Source organism: Parus major, chromosome 3 (assembly GCF_001522545.3).
Source record: "Parus major isolate Abel chromosome 3, Parus_major1.1, whole genome shotgun sequence".
Lineage (NCBI taxonomy): Eukaryota > Metazoa > Chordata > Aves > Passeriformes > Paridae > Parus > Parus major.
Window position 1 is genome coordinate 46,526,860 of NC_031770.1, and position 14,944 is coordinate 46,541,803.

General features: G+C 41.9%; 2 protein-coding genes across 4 annotated transcripts in view; one reads left to right on the forward strand and one right to left on the reverse strand.

Moving 5' to 3' along the window:
* The window catches only part of WDR64 (WD repeat domain 64), a 68,039-nt gene extending 62,592 nt beyond the window's left edge, over positions 1–5,447 (forward strand). For 2 of the 3 annotated variants that reach the window (XM_033512688.1, XM_015620323.3), the window contains exons 27-30: positions 2,052–2,145; positions 2,727–2,801; positions 2,982–3,015; positions 3,763–5,447. In XM_033512688.1, the coding sequence (XP_033368579.1) occupies positions 2,052–2,145; positions 2,727–2,801; positions 2,982–3,015; positions 3,763–3,851 (292 nt within the window). In that variant the 3' untranslated portion in view covers positions 3,852–5,447. The remainder of the gene's footprint in view (positions 1–2,051; positions 2,146–2,726; positions 2,802–2,981; positions 3,016–3,762) is intronic. The other variant, XM_033512689.1, reaches the window with a different exon arrangement.
* A 747-nt stretch (positions 5,448–6,194) lies between these two features.
* LOC107202570 lies at positions 6,195–14,710 on the reverse strand. The gene is made up of 2 exons (XM_015623440.2): positions 14,493–14,710; positions 6,195–7,683 (listed from the first exon to the last, which is right to left on the reverse strand). The coding sequence occupies exon 2, from the start codon at positions 7,648–7,650 to the stop codon at positions 6,694–6,696; it is 957 nt and encodes a 318-aa protein (XP_015478926.1). The 5' UTR covers positions 7,651–7,683; positions 14,493–14,710; the 3' UTR covers positions 6,195–6,693.
* Between the last annotated feature and the right edge of the window lie 234 nt (positions 14,711–14,944).

Consider the following 14,944-nt stretch of genomic DNA (forward strand, 5'->3'; position numbering starts at 1 on the left):
AGAACGGCTATCATACATTTAAACACATGAACTAAACAGACAAAGAGCAAGAAAATGAGAAATGCTTAACTCTTCCCCAGTAGAGAACTGGGGAAAAAAAGTAGGCACACTCTGTGCAGTGTAAGGTTTCAGTCTTACCATTCTACATTGTGTGCTGTCACCTCAAGAATGACTTGGTTCCTCTGGATTAACTGTACCAAATATTGTAACGGAGAGCTAGCCAACCACCATCCAAAAGGCTGTGTTACTTATGGATGGTAGGCTTTGTTCTCTGCAGGATGCAGACAATTGTCTTGGGACAAGCCACTTATCTTTGTGATGCTAGTATTATCCACTTACTGGATAACTCATATGACATTCATCACCAAGATAACAGTTTAGGTTCCCAATTAACAAATAATGTTATAAGTGTTATTAACAGATATATATTCATGGAATCATAAAGGAAAATATTTCTGAGCTCAAGTCCAACCATTAACCAAGGAGCACCATATTCACTTCTAAACCATATCACTCAAGTGCTACATCCAGGTGCCTTTTGCACACTTTCAGGAACAGTGACTCCACCACCTCCCTGGGCAGACTGTTCCCATGCCTGACTATGCTTTCAGCAAACAAATCGTTCTTAATATCTAATCTAAACCTCCCCTGGTGGAACTTGAGGCCATTTGCTCTTGTTCTGTTGTCATCTGGGAGAAGAGGCCAACCCCTTGGCTTCAGCCTTATTTCAGGTAGTTGTAGAGATCAATAAGGTATCTCCAAAGCCTTCTTTTCCCCAGGCTGAAGAACTCCAGCTCTCCCATCTGCTCCTCATGGACTTATCCTCTCAATCCTTTACAAGTTATGTTGCCCATCTCTGGACACACTCCAGGACCTCAACATCCTTCCTGAATTGAGGGGCCCAGAACTGACACAGCACTTGAAGTGTGCCCTTACCAGTGCCAAGTATAGGGGGACAATCACCCACAGTCCTGCTGGTCCACACTACTTGTATATCACAGGCTGAATATCCCAGAATATACTGACTCAGAATATACTGAGTTGGAAGGGACCCACAAGGATCATTGAGTCCAATTCTTAAGCAAATGACCTGTACAGGGATCAAGCCCATAACTTTAGCATTATGTACACCATGTCCTACCCAGCTGAGCTTGTGACTATGTGCTATTGGCCTTCTTGGCCACCTGGGCACACACTGGCTCGTGTTCAGCCACTGTCAGCCAGCACCCCCAGGCCCTTTTCCATGAGGCAGCTTTCCAGCCTCTCTGCCCGCAGCCTGTAGCGCTGTCAGGGGCTGTTGTGACCCAAGGGCAGGACCTGGCACCTGGCCTTGTTGAACTTCATTCCATTGGCCTTGGCCCATTGGTCCAGCCTATCCAGGTCCCTCTGCGGAGGTTCCCCACAGTCCAGCAGATCAACATTCCCATCCAACTGGCTGTGATCTCTGAACTTACTGAGGGTGGACTTGATCTCCTTGTCCAGATGATCAGTAAAGATATTAAACAGAACTGGGCCCATCAGTAAGCCTTGGAGAACACCACTTGTTGGTGTGCCAGCTGGATTTAACTGCATTCATCACCACTCTCTTGGCCTGGCCATCCAGTCATTTTTTACCCAGCACCCAGTGCACCCAGCTAAGGCATGACAAGCCAGCTTCTCCAGGAGAATGCTGTGGGAAAATATTCCCCAAATGTGCACGTGCTGGAAAAGGCACAAACCCATCTGAGCAGCATAGGTGCTTACAGTTTAAACAAGCATCTCAGGAGATCTATTGAAAAATGCCAGCAGGTATATATAGAATTGTCTCAGTTTCTCCCTGTAGTTCCTTAGCTTGTGTGACCTGACTTATTTTTTTGATTATAAAGGCAACTGTTAATCTGCACTAACAGACACTCTAGATAATTTCTTCTATATTTGGAACTAAATATTTGGATATATAATATATTATTTTATACTTCAAAATAATTTCATTTTGGAGACATATAAAAATATTGTGTTCATAACTGTCATTTTGATAGGAACTTCAGATTTTTTATGTCTTGTACATACAGGTGGAAATCACTGACCAGATCAGATTTAGAAAAGGCTGGACATGAGGAAGAAGCTCAGACCTTCAAGTTTTTCAAAGCTCTTGCTCCTGAAAAGGTAGCTAATGTATATGACAAAATTATGTTCTGTGCAACATATAGGAAATAAATTTGTATTTCTCATTTAAAAATTTTCCATAAATAACCCTACATATCTTTCTTGCCCATTCAATGGACAAGCTAGAACAAAAAAGCAAAAACAGAGGGATCTAAGAAATGTCTATGGTTTTCATTCTCATTTTTCACATTTTCAAATTTCAGTTTAGAAGGCAGCACAACTGATTCACTGGTTTAAACATGTAAAAAAAAAAAACTAGCATTTTCCTCTCCTTCAATATAAAACCTAAATAGCTTAAGTTTACTTGAAGGATGTATGAATATACTAGAATAACAGTGAATCCCTGTTTGGTTACAATAGTTCTTTCAGGGCTCCTACGAAATCAGAAGCAAGGAGAGAGATTTCATTTCACATACTTTCTACAACTCTAATTGAATGTCAGTGGAGCTCTTCCATCTTTACCTGGCTTTAACCTTAAAAATCATGGGAATATAAAACTTCTCTTGCAGTTATAGTAAGAATGTCTTTGTTACCTTTTGTCTTCAACTACTGATGCACTGACTTTGTCTTCCCTTGGCCAGCGCCAACCTATGGAAACTTTTGAGTTTGTATGCAAAGAGGCTGGTGCAGTATTTGGCTTTCTTCCTATATATGAGGTAAGCACAAGTGTTTTCTACCTTTTGTGGTGGCATTCTACATCAGAAGTCATTAGCACTTGTATGTTATTACAGTGACATACTCTGACATTCCGCTGTTAATTGTCTGCTTCTCATCTTAACTTTCTAACATGATTTTCATTACTACCTATCCAACTCCAACTCCAACTTTGGTGGAAGCTTGAGAATCCAGTTGAAGTGAGCATGCCAAAGAGTGAGTATTGCAGATGTTTAGTCCTCCTGTTCAACCTCATGTCATTAATGTTTTGCTGAGACTCGATTCTTTTAACCAGCCCCAAACCTTTTGATTCCCATCAAAAAAAAGCCCAAAGCTTTGAGTATTGTAAGGTAGTACTATTTTATGGGTATTAATAATCTGATCTGTTGCAAGATGTCTAGCAAAGCTTCCTAGGTTTTTCTTCTATGGACCAAAATCAGAATATTCCACAGGCTTGTCAATCCCACATGTAATAGGATGAGAAGAATCACCCCTAGCAAAGGTGCTGATCCCTTTCTCTAGTACCTAGAGAACTAACTTGGATAAGAGTTAGATCCTAGATGGCTGGTTAGGTGGGATTAATAGGGCACTTTGCATTCCAGTTCTGCATTCCAATGTATATGACCTAATTCTTGTACATACAGCATTGTTGTGTGTCAGAAAAAAACTCAGGAGTACGGTGTTCAAATAGTTGGCACATAGGCTATCTTACTGACCACTAATGAACTTTGGAAATCTGTGTTTTGTTTTCTTCCTGAAAAAGAAAATAAAATACGGGGGTCCTTGTGCCTTGGGAAATTAGGAGCAACTATTCTGAATGGAATGGATTTACAACAAAATTAAATCAGACATTTTCTGTAAGCTATGTGCACAAAAACACATTTTTTGTCTGTGCTGTTACAAAATGCTATCAATCTGGTCTGTTGTCTCAATATGTTAATTAGGTCTTGAAATTTTTTAAAGGTCTTCAAAGGATCAGAGCTGAGAAGTCCAGTCACAAGGGACGGGAAAAGGGTCCAGGTTCCATTGAAGACTTGAGTCATAACAAATAAATGTAGTTTCCATCTTCATTAAAGTGGATTAGCAGATTTCTTTTGTTATTTTTTCTCTGTTTTTCTTTTCAGTTACATTTAAATCTGCTTCATTATTAAGTAGAACATGTAAAAAACAAATCTTTACTTCTATTCCAATCCTTCATGCAATGAATAAATTCTAATAAAGCCAGTGTATGATTATAACTAGATTTTGAAAAGACCATTTGACTTAATGTATATTTGCTGACAGTTACACTTTATGTCAAAACCAGTGATTTCCTCTCTGCTTTAATTTATCCAGTTTGAACTCCTCAATATTGAATATTACACTGTGTTTTTTCCTGACAGATTAATCATAAAGTCAACAGAGAGTTAATATGCCCTGCTGTTTCTTCCTGTTCATTCCTTGCTTATGCTTTCAAAGAGTGTGTTTATCCTCTAAGCCAGGAAAGTGTCTGCTGAGCTCATAGTCAATTAATTATCCATCATGATTATCATGATTCTGCAAATCTTTTCTTGCATTTCAGCATTCCATGACAATGTCATAACTTGACACAGAGCACAGAACACATTTTCATCCTTTGGCTAAACATACAAATAGTGCCAAGTGTCTCACCTTAGTGAGTAGTTAGGATAATGCATATAACTAGTGATATTATTACCTGCTATTTCAGGGAAAATAGCAGGTTTTCTATATCACTGGTATTGAATGGTGTTTGATCTGCAGGGCTTCTTGAAAAGACATTCTTCTCATGAAGTGTATATAGAATGACTTGCAATTATTTTCCTGCCTTTGACTTGTTACAAGGCTATGATGGATTTAAGGGTAGCTGCAAAATACCTTATGGGAGTACATTTAAAATTCTTATTTATCAGCTGTACCGGATCTGGCAGAGATTCACTTAATTTTCTCCATAGCAGCTTGTATGGTGCTGTGTCGTGGATTAGTAAATAAAACAGTGCTGATAACACAACAGTGTTTTGGCTATTGTTGAGCAATGCCAGCACAAGAAGAAGGTGCTTTTTTCCCCGCACCAAGTGAGTAAGCTGGGAAGGGACACAGCTGGGACAGCTGACCTGAACTGACCAGAAATTTTCCGTACCATATAACATCCTCATGGAATGGGGGAGGGAACCAAGATGTTTATGGTTATTGTGTTTGTCTTCCCTATAGTGACCATTCACTTCCCAAGTAACCATTCATTATGTTTGCTGAGGCCGTTTCCCAGGAAGCGGCTAAACAAAGATCTGACTGCTTGTGGTAAGCAGTGCTTGAATTCTTTGTTTTGCTTTGCTTGCACATGCAGCTTTGCTTCACCTATTAAACCGTCTTCATTGTGACCCAAGAATTTTCTCACTTTTGCTCTTCCACATCTCTTCCCCATCCCACTGGGAGAAGTAAGGAAGGAAGCAAGAAACTGGGCAGGCACTTGGTGTTTGCCAGGGTCAGCCTACCACATTAGCAAACTTTGTGATCAGAATTAAAATCAGACTTGTCTGACAAAACAGGTGGCACCAGCTAAAGTGTGATCTGTCATTTACAACTTGTGTTCACTTCATCTGACCTATGATCTAGCAGGTTAGCCTATGAAAAGTAACATTCTTGCAATTCTGAGCCCTGTATAATTTTGAAAGTTACATAAAGTCTCTTTCAGTTACCCGAAAATTGCCTACTCTTCAAAGATGATTAAAAAATGCACAGTTCAGGTTCAGAGAGATACTTACCCACTTATTTTGATGCTCCTATGTGTTATGTTTTATCATATGTAATGTAATGTTTTCTCTTTGGCATTGTCACTCCTAATAGTCAGGCCTAAATTATTTTACTGTGGTTGCAAGATGCAGATATCCCACTTCTCTTCAGTTTATTAACTATTTACTTCCTCAAAACTGACTTTTTACTCAATATTTTCTTTTTACCAAACTTTTATCAGTACTAGGATTTCATAGGTTCTTAATTTTCAAATAGTACCCTTTTCAGTCTTGCTTCCTTCTCCCTTTGGTTTTCCTTATTATTTGCCTGTGTTTTCTAGGAGTTGACTTGTAGTCATGGCTATTCATGCCACTATATTCTTCACTGTGCAGAAACTATCCTAAATGTAGTATTATTCCCAGTAACAATCAAGTGTTTAATCCTATGGTGAATGAAATCAATGGACAAGCTCTCAGGAGGGAATCATGGTGTAAGGGAAAATGCATGGTATGTATTTGCTATCTTTGTCAACCTTCCATCCAGTCACTTATAACACCTTATTGTTATGCTATTTAAAGTGTGACAAAATTACAGTGCTGTAAGTGCTATCAGATCTTTTTTTCCTGGTTCATTATATTAAAAAAAACTGAAGTAGATCAGACTGTATGTCATTGCTCAGCGGTACTTTTTAATTCCAAACCCTAGGGCTTTATAAGCACCATATAGAAACTGATCCTGGCCCCAAACATTTTATACAATGATATTATCCAACTGTCTTTCTTAAGTGTCAAAAGAAAAGCAGAGACATTTAATTTCTTTGAATAGATAATCCATTAAGGTATTGCACAGAATTTATTAGAAGATTGTTTATTATGTGCTTCAAAACAGAGGATGAGACTGGAAAGAAATTAAGCACAGGCAAGTGATAGTTGCACCCACTCATCTTACATCAGTCTTTTCAATGCTGGGCCTGGTACAAAGCTATGTGTTAATGGATTTGTTGGTGTTAACTGTGGATTTCCTCTATGTTGATGCATTCCTTTGCAGGATGGTTTCTTTCTATCAGCATCCACAATTATTTTTCAGGCTTAAATGTTCCAGCTGAATGAGTTGTTTGATTGTTCCAGATCACTATTAAGAACAGATATCTTAACAAGACTGCTTCTTTCAGCATGGCAGAAGTTTGTGCTTGTACTGGCTGCAATAGTTAGCTTGCCAGAATTTCATTACAGCCCTTGCCAGTGCTTTACAAAATCTGTGACGCTCTTCAGCTGCCCTCACCCACTGGGGCAATTCAAGCTGAATGGCATCAATGGTACCAGAACTACGGGAACCAAAAGTCTTTGTTATGTACCCACCGCTATAATAGTTTCCATTATTTGGGCTAGGATTGGAGGGAGAAGGCACACAAACATAACTCTTGTTTTGTTCTTCAATATATTTACCCAAACTTCTGTTCCCTGCAACCAAAGTCTCAGAAGACACATTTACTAGCTGACTGGCCAGATGGCTAATTGAGGAATTCAAGGCAGAAAAGACACCTGAGTTAAGGGAAGTTTTTGAAAGTGTGTAACCTAGTTCTATCCACCTTTCAGGATGTGCTTGTCCATGGATATCCAGAATCAGGCCCTCTGACATCTGTGATTTTGCAGTAGTCAAAAATCCCATATAGTCCTCCCAGGCCTGTTCTGCTTGGGGAATTCCAAAGGAGGCTTCTTCCTTTTCCCTGTTAGCATCCATCTTGAACCTCTGTAGGTGGTTTATGATGATATGTGGGAAGAAGCCATGAGTAATGTTGATTTCTTCAGCAAGAGCCTGAGCCACCTCTATAGTATACCTGTCTTGGTTGGTAGATACTTTGCATTTCTCAGAATTTTGAATACTTCCAGGAGGACAGTCATGAGAGAAAATACAAGAGGATGTCTTCGCATCCCAACAGGCGGCCTCTCGATCAGGGATGTCTTTAGGTTCCACGGACCCACCATGTGGGACAGAGAGAATGAGGTTCATGTTTCCCACTTGATACTCTGTGAAATTATTATGACCAAATATAACATCTTTGATGCCAGTGACTTTCAAAAGAAAAGGTAAGATGGAAAGGAGAAATAAATAAATGTTTTTCATTTCCTGCTGGAAGACTGAACAATATATCAGTACCTACAAAAAAAATCAAAAAAACAGATTATAGATTATTTACAGCTGGGAACACACGAGATTGTTCAGCTGCTACTGGCAAAATTAGTTAATGATTAACCTATTTTAGTTTTATTCCATGTAGCACAAAGAACACTTACATGAGAAACAGAAATTAACAGGGTACTTAGTATGGCTAGATGTAACAAATGCAAGGGAAATGGCAGGTTACTGGGGCTCCCCCATTTCCCCAGAAAGCACAAACAATATCTGATTCCAGAGAATCATCCCAGCAAAATATCTGAAATCTGAATTTTATTTTTTCTTGCATCAAAGCCTCTTTTTTCACCTCAGAAATATAAGAAAATTCTAACAAAATGTGATGGAGCATCTGTATGTCTTGTATGACTTGTGTGAAATATATTTGAATTATCAATGTGGTTGTATAAACTAGAGGCTATGTCAGTCCACTTTTGTGACCAGGCTTGTGTAAAACTGAGTGCTATCAAGCTCTAACTGTGCTCCAGACTGGAGGAAAAAGACTTTAAGACCTTTGTAGATAGGTACTAGTGAGTGCATTAAGTAGTGACTCTGTTCTCTTTAGTTTGCAAGTCTCTATTCTCTTCAAGTGACCTAAGATATATTAAAGCCCTCACTAATGATGCCATTTTTTGGAAAGCTGGAATTTAACAAGATGCTAACTGGTCTTTCTGGTTTGAAGATATCTCTAGCAAGATCAGCGCCTTGAATGTAACTGTATCCAGTGGCTGTAACATGAACCAGTAAAGTCAGTGAAAAGCAGAACAAAAAAGGATACTTTTCACTTCCAGGAGTAAACGGTCCTCCTCATTAAAGGCCAGATTAGGAGTATATAGACACATGCATTTGCAGATGAATCAGGGTACCCTGTTGTCTAGTCCCACCCCTATCATTACAGCACCTGCAGAAATACAGAATATAAGAGGACGGACAAAGGAGAGAGTAAGAATCATGATAGATAGATATCATGATCATGATAGATCAGCATGAATCTATCCCCAGCTTCTGGCCTGAGACTATGTATGAGAGCAGCCAGTAATACTGAGAGGGCAGCGGGCACTGTGGAAGCACCCACCATCAGCTGCCTGCTCGAAGAAAGGGAGAGGGCAACTTCACCCAAATAAAGCAGCAAAATATTATCTTCCTTCTAGTGCTGCAGACAATCTCTCCTGCCCACTGCATTGCACTCTGAGGAGCCTGTACCTGAAAAATAAACATCTATCTTCTGCTCTTCTTTCTCAGCTGAAAGTCCCATAAAAGTGTGTGAGCTGGAATCAGATCTCCGAGAATCTCACAGAATTCACAGAATGACCAGGGTGGAAGAGACCTTAAAGATTGTCGAGTCCAACCCAGTCCTAACACCTCAACTAAACCATGGCACCAAGTGCCATATCCAGTCTGTTTTTAAACATATCTGGGGATGGTGACTCCACCACCTCCCCAGGTAGATCATTCTAGTACTTTATCACTCTTTACAAGAAAAACTTTAATATCCAGTGTAGGAGACGCTTTCTGGGGACGGTCAGAGACACGGCAAAGACCTCTATAATCGAGTTAGGTGTTAGAAGTTTATTTCAGGGCGTGGGGTAGAGAGAGAGAGAGAGAGAGCCTGCTATGTGCTAACAGATAGAGCTCAAGGCGGGCTCAGGGAGAACAATACAAAAGAGGGTAAGATACGAATACATGAGTTTAAGACTTAAGATTTCTACGAAAGAGAGTTACAGAACATAACAGAAATGAGAGAGCCGGGAAAAAGAGCTAAAGAGCAGGAAAGAGCAGCAAGAGAACGTAGTAAGAGAGACAAGAGAAAACAAAAGAACTAAGAGTTAAGAGAGACCAAGAGTTACCAAGAGTTACCAAGAGAGACTAAGAGAGACTAAGAAAGGAGTTAAGAGAGACTAAGAGCGACTAAGAGAGACCAAGAGAGACCAAGAGAGTGAACTCTCTTTTACAATTACTTATATAATCTATACATATGAATATTCTATTCTTTCACTGACCAATCTTTCTAAGTATACTAATACAGTAACATTTGTGTGCAACCTATAGAAATCGCTATTTTTGCATATTTTTAGTTATCTCAGGGTCCTTCAGACCTTTCCTTATAAGGCTGGGATGAGGGGTCTCAGCTTGGTTTTATTGCAGGAAAGAATGTGTTCTGGCATACCAGCCTGGTTTGTTTGAATTATTCAAACCGTGCTATCATTTGTATTTCTTCCTTAGCCTTTCTGGCTACAAAGTCATATTTATAATTTCTTTCTAATTCTACCTTCCCAACAATCCAGCCCATATTTCCCTTGGCACAGCTTGAGGCTGTGTCCTCTCATTCTGTCTGTTGCTGCCTGAAGAAAGAGACCAACCCTCACCTGACCACAAACACCTTTCAGGGAGTTGTAGAGAGTGATAAGGTCACCTCTGAATCTCCTTTTCTCCAGGCTAAACAACTCCAGCTCCCTCAGCCATTCCTCACAGGACTTGTGTTCCAAGCCCCTCACCAGCCTCGTTGCCTCCTCTGGACCCGCTCAAGTGTCTCAATGTCCTTCCCAAACTGAGGGGCCAGAACTGGACACAGAACTCAGGTGTGGCCTCACCAGTGCTGAGTGCAGGGGAAGAATGACCTCCCTGCTCCTGATGGCCACACCATTCCTGATCCAGGCCAGGGGCCACTGGCCTTCTTGGCCACCAGGGCACTCTGCTGGCTCATGTTCAGCTGCTGTCACCAGCACCCCCAGGTCCCTTTCTGCCTGGGCACTGTCCAGCCACACCGTCCCCAGCCTGTAACACTGCAGGGGGTTACTGTGGCCAAAATGCAGGACTCAACACTTGGACTTCATCTTATTAAACTTCATCTTGTTGGACTCTGCCCACCCATCCAACCGTTCCAGGTCCCTCTGCAGAGCCCTCCTCCCTTCCAACAGATCGACACACCCAGCTTAGTGTCATCTGCAAATTTACTAATGAAGGACTCAATGCCCTCATCCATGTCATCAATAGAAATATTGAACAGGACTGGTCCCAGCACAGACCCCTGAGGGACACCACTGGTGACTGCCCCCAGCTGGATGCAGCACATTCACTAAGAAGCCAAGACTGTTGGTAAATGATGGAGAGCAGCTTCACAAGCTCATCTGCCCTCATCCCCCTGGGGTGGATTCCATCTGGTCCCATAGATTTATGTATATCCAAGGATCTCAGCAGTTCTCTGATTGCCTCTTCCTGCATAACGGGGGGACCCTTCTGCTCCCTGCCACCATCTACCAACCCAACCTTGTCCTGAAGGCAAGTTGTTTTCCCACTGAGGCAAAGAAGGCATTGAGCACTTCGGTCTTCTCCTCATCTGCAGTTACTAAGTCCCCTCCCACATCTAATAAAGAACAAAAGTTGCTATTTCCCTTCCCTTTACCATTAAATTTGTAAAAACATTTTTATTATCCCTTACAGAAGTCACTATTTTAAGTTCAAACTGAGCTTTGGCCTCTCTAATTTTTTTTCATACATGCTCTAGCAGCCCCTTGAATACTTCCTGAGAGACCTGACCCTTCTTCCAAAGATGATACATCCTCTTTTTATTCCTAAGCTCCTCCAAAACCTCCGTGCTCATCCAGGCCAGATGTTTACCTTGTTGACTTGTCTTTCATCACACAGAGACAGTCTCTTCTCCTATGCCCTTGTCCTGGGGTGACTTTATGATACTGGTATCCCCAATCATCTGGTTTATGTTATATATTAAGTTCTGCACCTTTAAGACTGGCTTTGAGAGCAAGAGAGGGGGAAGAAGAAGCACACAGTGTGTTAAGGAAAACATCACTCCCCCACATCCCGGCTCTGGACTGTGGTGTCTGCAGCACGGACAGACAGCGGGACAGAGCTTCTCTCTGGCTTTTAGTTAGTTTTAGCTAGCTGAGGCAGAGGAGTTCCTTGGACCTTTGTTTTTTCCCTTTTTTCTTTGATCTGTGCAAGCCTGCTCTGGACTGAACACCCAGCCTAACCCCGGGAGCTCACGCCTGTGGCCCACGGGGCCTGGGCCTCGGCACTTTCCAGCGCCGGAGGGACTGATAAGAACCTGAGTGAGCCAAGCTACACCACATGAAAAGGACTTTTCTTCCTAGATTTGCCATCCCATCGAACAGCAAGAGGTTTTATTATTTAATATTACTCAATTTCTGTTAAATAAACAGCTTTTTCCACTTCTCTCCACGGAATTTTTTTATTTATTTTTTTTTCCCTTTCCCGGAGCAGTTAGTGGGGAGGGGCATTTCTCATTTGGAGTTTTCCTTCCTGATTTGCCCTAAACTAGGACAGCCCTCAAGATCTCTGTTTTGCAGCATGCCCATCTTTCCTGAACTCCTTTGTTTTTAAGGGCTGCTTCCCAAGGAACTCTCTGAATAAGTCTCCTAAATAGGCCAAAGTTTGCCCCCTGGAAGTCCAGTGTAAAAGTCTTACTGGTGCTCCTCCTAATTTCACCAAATATCAAGAACTCTATAATTTCATGATCACTGTGCCCCAAGCTGCCTCCAACCACCACATCTCCCACCAGCCCATCTCTGTTTGCAAACAACAGATCCAACATAGTCCCTCTCCTGGTGGGCTCACCCACCAGCTGCAACAAAAATTTGACCTCCATACACTAAAAATTTCCTGGATTGCCTCTTTTCTGCTGTATTAAGTTACCAGCAGATGTCTGGCAGGTTGAAGTCACCTACAAGAACAAGGACTGAGGATCATGAAACATTATCTAGCTTCTTATAGAATAAGTTGTCCACCACTTCTTCCTGGTTGGGTGGACAATAACAGACAATAACAAGATGTCAGTCTTGTTGGCCTTCCCCTTAATTCTTACCCATAGGCATTCAACTTCATCGTCATTAGCTTCAATACCCATGGCATCAAAAGCCTCCCTAATATAAAGGGTCACCTGTCCACCTCTTCTCCCCTTCCTGTCTCTTCTGAAGAGCTTGTAGCCATTCAGTGCAGTGCTCCATCCATGTGAGTTGTCCCACTACATTTCCATGATAGCAACTACATCACAGCTTTGCCGTAGCACCATGGCCTCCAGCTCTTCTTGTTTGTTGCCCATGCTGCGTGCATTGGTATACACACACCTCACCTGGGCTACTGATTTCACCTCTAACTCAGGCTTACCACCCTTGGGCCTGCTTCCAGACAGCCCAGCTGTATCCCCTTCCTCCTTCAAACCTAGTTTAAAGCCCTCTCAATGAGGTCTGCCAGTTCATGAGCTAAAAGCCTTCTGCCCTTCACAGAGAGGTGTATCCTATCTGGTTCCAGCAGGGCAGATGCTGTAAAAGTTTCCCCATGATCAAAGAATCCGAACTTTTGATGATGACACCAACCCTTGTGCCACTTGTTAATGATGTAAGTTCTCCTATTCCTTGCACCATTTTTCTCAGTCACCAAAGGGACTGAGCAGAACACTACCTGCCCTTTCAACCACTTAAGCCAGTGCCCTAAAGTCCCTTTTAATTGCCTTGACACTCCTCCCTTCAGTCTCATCACTGCCAGCCTGAAGTATCAGCAGTGGGTAATAATCAAAGAGCTGAATAAGCCTAGGAAGTCTCTCAGTGATAGAGATAGCCCCCTCTCCCTGGGGCCCTGACCCAGGCCCCAGGCAGGCAGCAGACCTCCCTGTGGGATGGGTCCAGTTAACATATGGGGCCTTCTGTTCCCCTCAGAAGGGAGTCACACACTACGATCACCCTTCTTTTCTTTTTGCTGTTAGAGGTGGTGATTTGTCTTACATATGAATCATAATTGGGAGGCACACTGGGCAGATAATTTTCTTCTAAATCATCTGGCTGATTCTCTAGATCCAGGGCCTCATACCTATTCTGAAGTGGTGCCTGGATAGGGGATGGGGGTCTGGAGGAATTTTTATTACCACCCTGAGCGGGGACCCATTTCCAATCTCATTCATCTACCAGGTATCCTTCTGTTGCCTGCCAGTGGGAAGCATATGAGTCCTCTGACATTTGGTGGGCCTCCCCTAAAGATGGAAGAGCTGAACTCCACCAATCTATTTCCCTTTCACTTTCCCAGATACTCCTTAGTCTTTCAAATTCCTCCCAAAGCTTGGCCACCAGTGAAAGGAGGTGGTTCACCTGTTCACACCACAGGCAGGTTTCCTCCACAACACCCCATGAAACCACTGAAAAGCTCAAACACTCTGGGCAGGAATGGGTCTGTACAGACCATCCTCCTTGGAGGGTTCAATTTGGTTACATACCCTTGTACTAACCACAGTTTTATGACCATGTTAAAACCATTACTAACAGAAACCCCAAAACCAACCAGCCAACAGAAACACCACAAACAACACATGGCAAACCTTATGAGTAAGAAAACCTGTGACCCTGACTGTGCAACCTGCCTCACCTGCACCCCCAGAGATGTGCTACACCCCTGTTTGCCACACTCCCCAGAGGCCTCTTATAATCAGCCACTCAACAACAAAGGAAGCCCTACCCCGTTCCTGCATAACTCATAAGTGCATCTCATCTACAGTTTTCCTGCTCACGACAAAAGATTTGTTTCATTTTAAGCTTTCATTTAAAAAGTCCTTTTAGTTGAGGACTTAAAACAAGATTTTGAGGCTTAAAACAAGATTTTAACCACAGCCCTGTATGGTTCATGTTTCTGTAGACTTCCCTGAAACAGGCATTCATCTGCTAACTCACTCCGTGCTACCAGAAACATTAAGGAAAGGAATGCTGTCAAAATCCTTTTTCTCAGAAAAACAGACTACACATGCAGAGTGTCTAAGTCTAGGAATAGCTTACCTGAGGTGCAGGGAGGGTCCAGCACCAAGTTAAATAAATCAACAGTAACAACTGCCTCCCCAGAGGCTGCTCACCTGCCCTAGGAGAACTCGGGTTTCTTCGTCTCAGGCTCTCTTTTAAATACGATGACACAGCTGTTCCTTTCCCACAGCCAAGTTGTTTGTGGTTATCAGCAGCAGTTTCCTTGTCTTTTTGCAATTTCTTGTTAATTATTGAATCAAGCTGTTAATGCTATTAGATCATGCCTTAATGATATATTGAGAGCTCTGTATAGTTCCAAAACTGAAGAAAGTCATCTTGGCACAGCTCAAGTTCTGGACAGACTTGGAGAGTCAGGAGGCACCTGTGTTATTGGGAGGTCCAAAAAAGCAATACAAAACAAAACAAAAACAAAACCAACCAACCAACCAAAAAAAAACCCCAAAAGTAATTTAAAGTGGTAGTAATGACTG

What these genes read in the sequence shown, in the direction of transcription:
- LOC107202570 (XM_015623440.2), bottom strand. Translation starts at nt 7,650, where the DNA reads ATGAAAAACATTTATTTATTTCTCCTTTCCATCTTACCTTTTCTTTTG.